Below are 3,118 nucleotides of genomic sequence, written 5' to 3' on the forward strand. Positions count from 1 at the left end.
CCATCCATCCATCCATCCATCCACTCATCCATCCATCCATCCATCCATCCACTCACTCACCCATCCATCTGTCCATCCATCCACCCAACTATCCATCCAAAACACAATATTGTTGAGAAGTACACTCTAGCTTCATTCCTGTAGGACAGGGTTAACATCAGTACCTACTCAACCAAGTTATCATGAGATTTAAATGATATTATGTAGGCAAAGCACCCAGCACTGGGTCTGTTGCATAACAAAATCTCAACAAATGGTACCTGTCATCATTATTAGGACCTAATTAGTACACACACCCAAATTCCAGGGCTCCAACTCTTTCCTAGGCAGACATCAAATATTCAGTTCAATTTTATTATCTAGAATTTGAGGAAAATAAAGAGGGGTGAAGGAATCTGGAGAGTTAGGTAGGTAGAGTCAGCCTGGACCAATGAAGAACAGAGACTGGGAAGTTGGGGCTGGGGTGTGGAATTGAGGGGATGGCCACCTGAGGATATCTCCCTTTAAAATGTCACCAGAAGTCAGTCTCCAGATGACTCTACTGTATCAAAAAGTACATCTGTGGGCACAGATAGGAAGCAGGTGTGCAGGTAGGATGCAGGCACCCAGTGTGGGGACAGCTGGGTGACCCAGTCCGTCTATGTCAGTGCACTGTAGGGCCGGATGGGTATGTTGAGTCTGCTCTGCAGCCAGCTGAGATAATCTTCTTGAGGCATATGGATGATGTGTTCTCGCACAAACTGTGGGCAAGCACAGTGGCCATCTCAGAATTCGGTCTGAAGGCTAGACTCCACCCCCTCTCCCTCCCCTGAGACAGGTGGCCCCAGGACACCTGCGACCATTCAGGCATTCATAATGTCTGCTGCACCAGGTTGGGGTGGTTCTTTTGGGAAGATGACCCCTCCCTGGTTTCCTGGGTCAGCCAGCTAATTTTAAGCTCTTTCTTATTGACGCAAGGAAGTTTGGGCAGGGCAGGAAAACCCAGCTATCTGCATTTTTCTTTCTGTTCTATTCCTTCAATCTTTTCAAAGTGTGTCCTTACTGTGGATGATTTTGCAGGTTTTTTTGGCCGGGGCTGGGTTTGAACCCTGCCACCTCCAGTATATGGGGCCGACACCCTACTCCTTTGAGCCACAGGTGCCACCCCTGTGGATGATTTTGTTGCCCCAGGGGAATAGAGCACCAGGATCTCCTGGTGGGGGTGATGGGCTACTATTGAAAACTGTTCAATAGGTGGCTCCTAAACCTTCACCTTGACCTTCCAAGGGCTGCACAGACTGACCTCTCTAATTTTTCAGGAGCCCTGCACCTCCTTGCTTCCTCCACACTCACAACTACCAGCCAGTTCCTCCAACAAGCCAAGTGGAGTCCTGCCTCGGGGGCTTTGCATGTTCCATCCCATCTTTCTGACCTGGTGTCCCCCTTTCTCTTCATGGTGCTGTCCTCTCAGCAAAGTCACCTTTTCCAGTTGCCTCGCCAGGTACATCCCTCCTAATTTACTTTTAAATCATCCCCCCTCAAGCTTTATTGTGCATACAAAACACTGGGACCCCATCAAAATGTACAATCAATGGGGTTGGAAGCCTGAGATTCTGTATTTCTAACAAGCCCCCAGGTGAGGTCTATGCTGCTGGTCCTCAGTAGGAAAACTTGAAGTGTCCTTCTTATGATGGCCCATTTATTTATGTCCCCCCAAAACCTCTGAGTTGCCAGGGGTGCCACCTACATAGACAGTATATTTCCTTGGAGTTGAACAACCAAGTAATGTGATAATCTCTCTCCTGTTAGATTATGAGGATCTTTCTTTTAAAATTCAGATTAATATCAGGGTACAGAAGGCAGGGGTCTTTGTGTCTTTTAATCACTGTGTCCCCAGCTCTTAAACAGCACCTGCATGTTGAAAAGTGACTGAATGAAGGCATCTAAGGCATTGTAAGTGGAAGCAGGTGGTGTTTACCTCGATAGCCACGGCAATGTCTGGGGAACACAGTTCCCAGATCCTCAGATCCTGTAGCACCTTCAGGAGGACGTGGGGTCGGATCCTCAAGTCCAGGTTTTCCCCGAACTTCTGCAGTTTCACCAGGATCTTTTTGGCAGGGCGGAAGTTCTTTAGATCCTCTGGCAGTTTGGACAGCAGATCAAAGTACCTTTAATTTTCCAAGAGGAGAGCGCCAGTTAGGAGGCTGCTGGGAGGTGGGCGGGGCACCTCGGGCCAGGCCGGGCTGTCCGTATCTACTTTCTCTGTCTGCCCCCCATCTGATGTCTCCAAGGCAGCAGAATTTCTTATCTAGGGTCTTTCCTCTGTGGCCCTCATATCAGGCAAGCCTTTACTTTTAGGGGTAGGAAAAGATGGGTGTGACTTGCCTTTTGTTAAAAAAGCCAAGGGTATGCTTTCAAGGGATGCATTTGTAATTTTTCTGTTAAGCAGACAACGTGAAAAGCAGGCAATGCTCAAAGAAAGAAAGGGCCTTTGGGGTTCTGAAGCTTCTCTTCTGAGAGTTAATCAGGCTGACAGGTGGTGGCTGGGGGACAGGGACACATCCATGGGTGACTTCTAGGATGTGGGATCCTCTCACACACAAGACAGGTATGTGTGTGTGTGTGTGTGTGTGTGTGTTTTACAACTCCCTGATTAATGAATAAACTCAGGTCAAAGCTTTGTGTGTTTCAGTGTTATGGCAGAACACAAGGGTAGTTGGGAATCCATCCTTGAGGTGGTGGAACAGGTAGATTCTGACCTACCTGGGTCTAACCTACTGGAGGTTACCCTAAGGAGATGGTTCAGATACAATTAGGGGTTAAGGAAGGAGATGGAATCTCTTAAAAAACAATACACAGCTGGGTGGTGGCTCATGCCTGTTAGCCTAGCACTCTGGGAGTCCAAGGCAGGTGGATTGCTTGAGCTTAGGAGTTGGAGACCAGCCTGAGCAAGAGTGAGACTCTGTCTGTACTAAACATAGAAAAAACTAGCTGAGCATCGTGTCAGGTGCCTGTAGTTCCAGCTACTTGGGAGGCTGAAGCTAGAGGATCTCTGAGAGTTTGAGGTTGCTCTGATCTATGACATCATGGCACTCTACCCAGGGCAGCAGAGTGAGACTCTTGTCTTAAAAAAAAAAAA

The 3,118-nt window shown here is 48.0% G+C and overlaps 1 protein-coding gene across 1 annotated transcript in view; it reads right to left on the reverse strand.

Moving 5' to 3' along the window:
* Positions 1–638: 638 nt before the first annotated feature.
* Positions 639–3,118, reverse strand: part of CCDC60 (coiled-coil domain containing 60) — a 170,343-nt gene continuing 167,863 nt past the window's right edge. The window contains exons 13-14 of the mRNA XM_003790000.1: positions 1,958–2,147; positions 639–740 (exon numbers count right to left, since the gene is read on the reverse strand). Of these exons, the coding sequence (XP_003790048.1) occupies positions 639–740; positions 1,958–2,147 (292 nt within the window). The remainder of the gene's footprint in view (positions 741–1,957; positions 2,148–3,118) is intronic.

The sequence above is a fragment of the Otolemur garnettii genome, unplaced genomic scaffold (assembly GCF_000181295.1).
Source record: "Otolemur garnettii isolate 467f Iridium unplaced genomic scaffold, OtoGar3 scaffold00038, whole genome shotgun sequence".
Classification (NCBI taxonomy): Eukaryota; Metazoa; Chordata; class Mammalia; order Primates; family Galagidae; genus Otolemur; species Otolemur garnettii.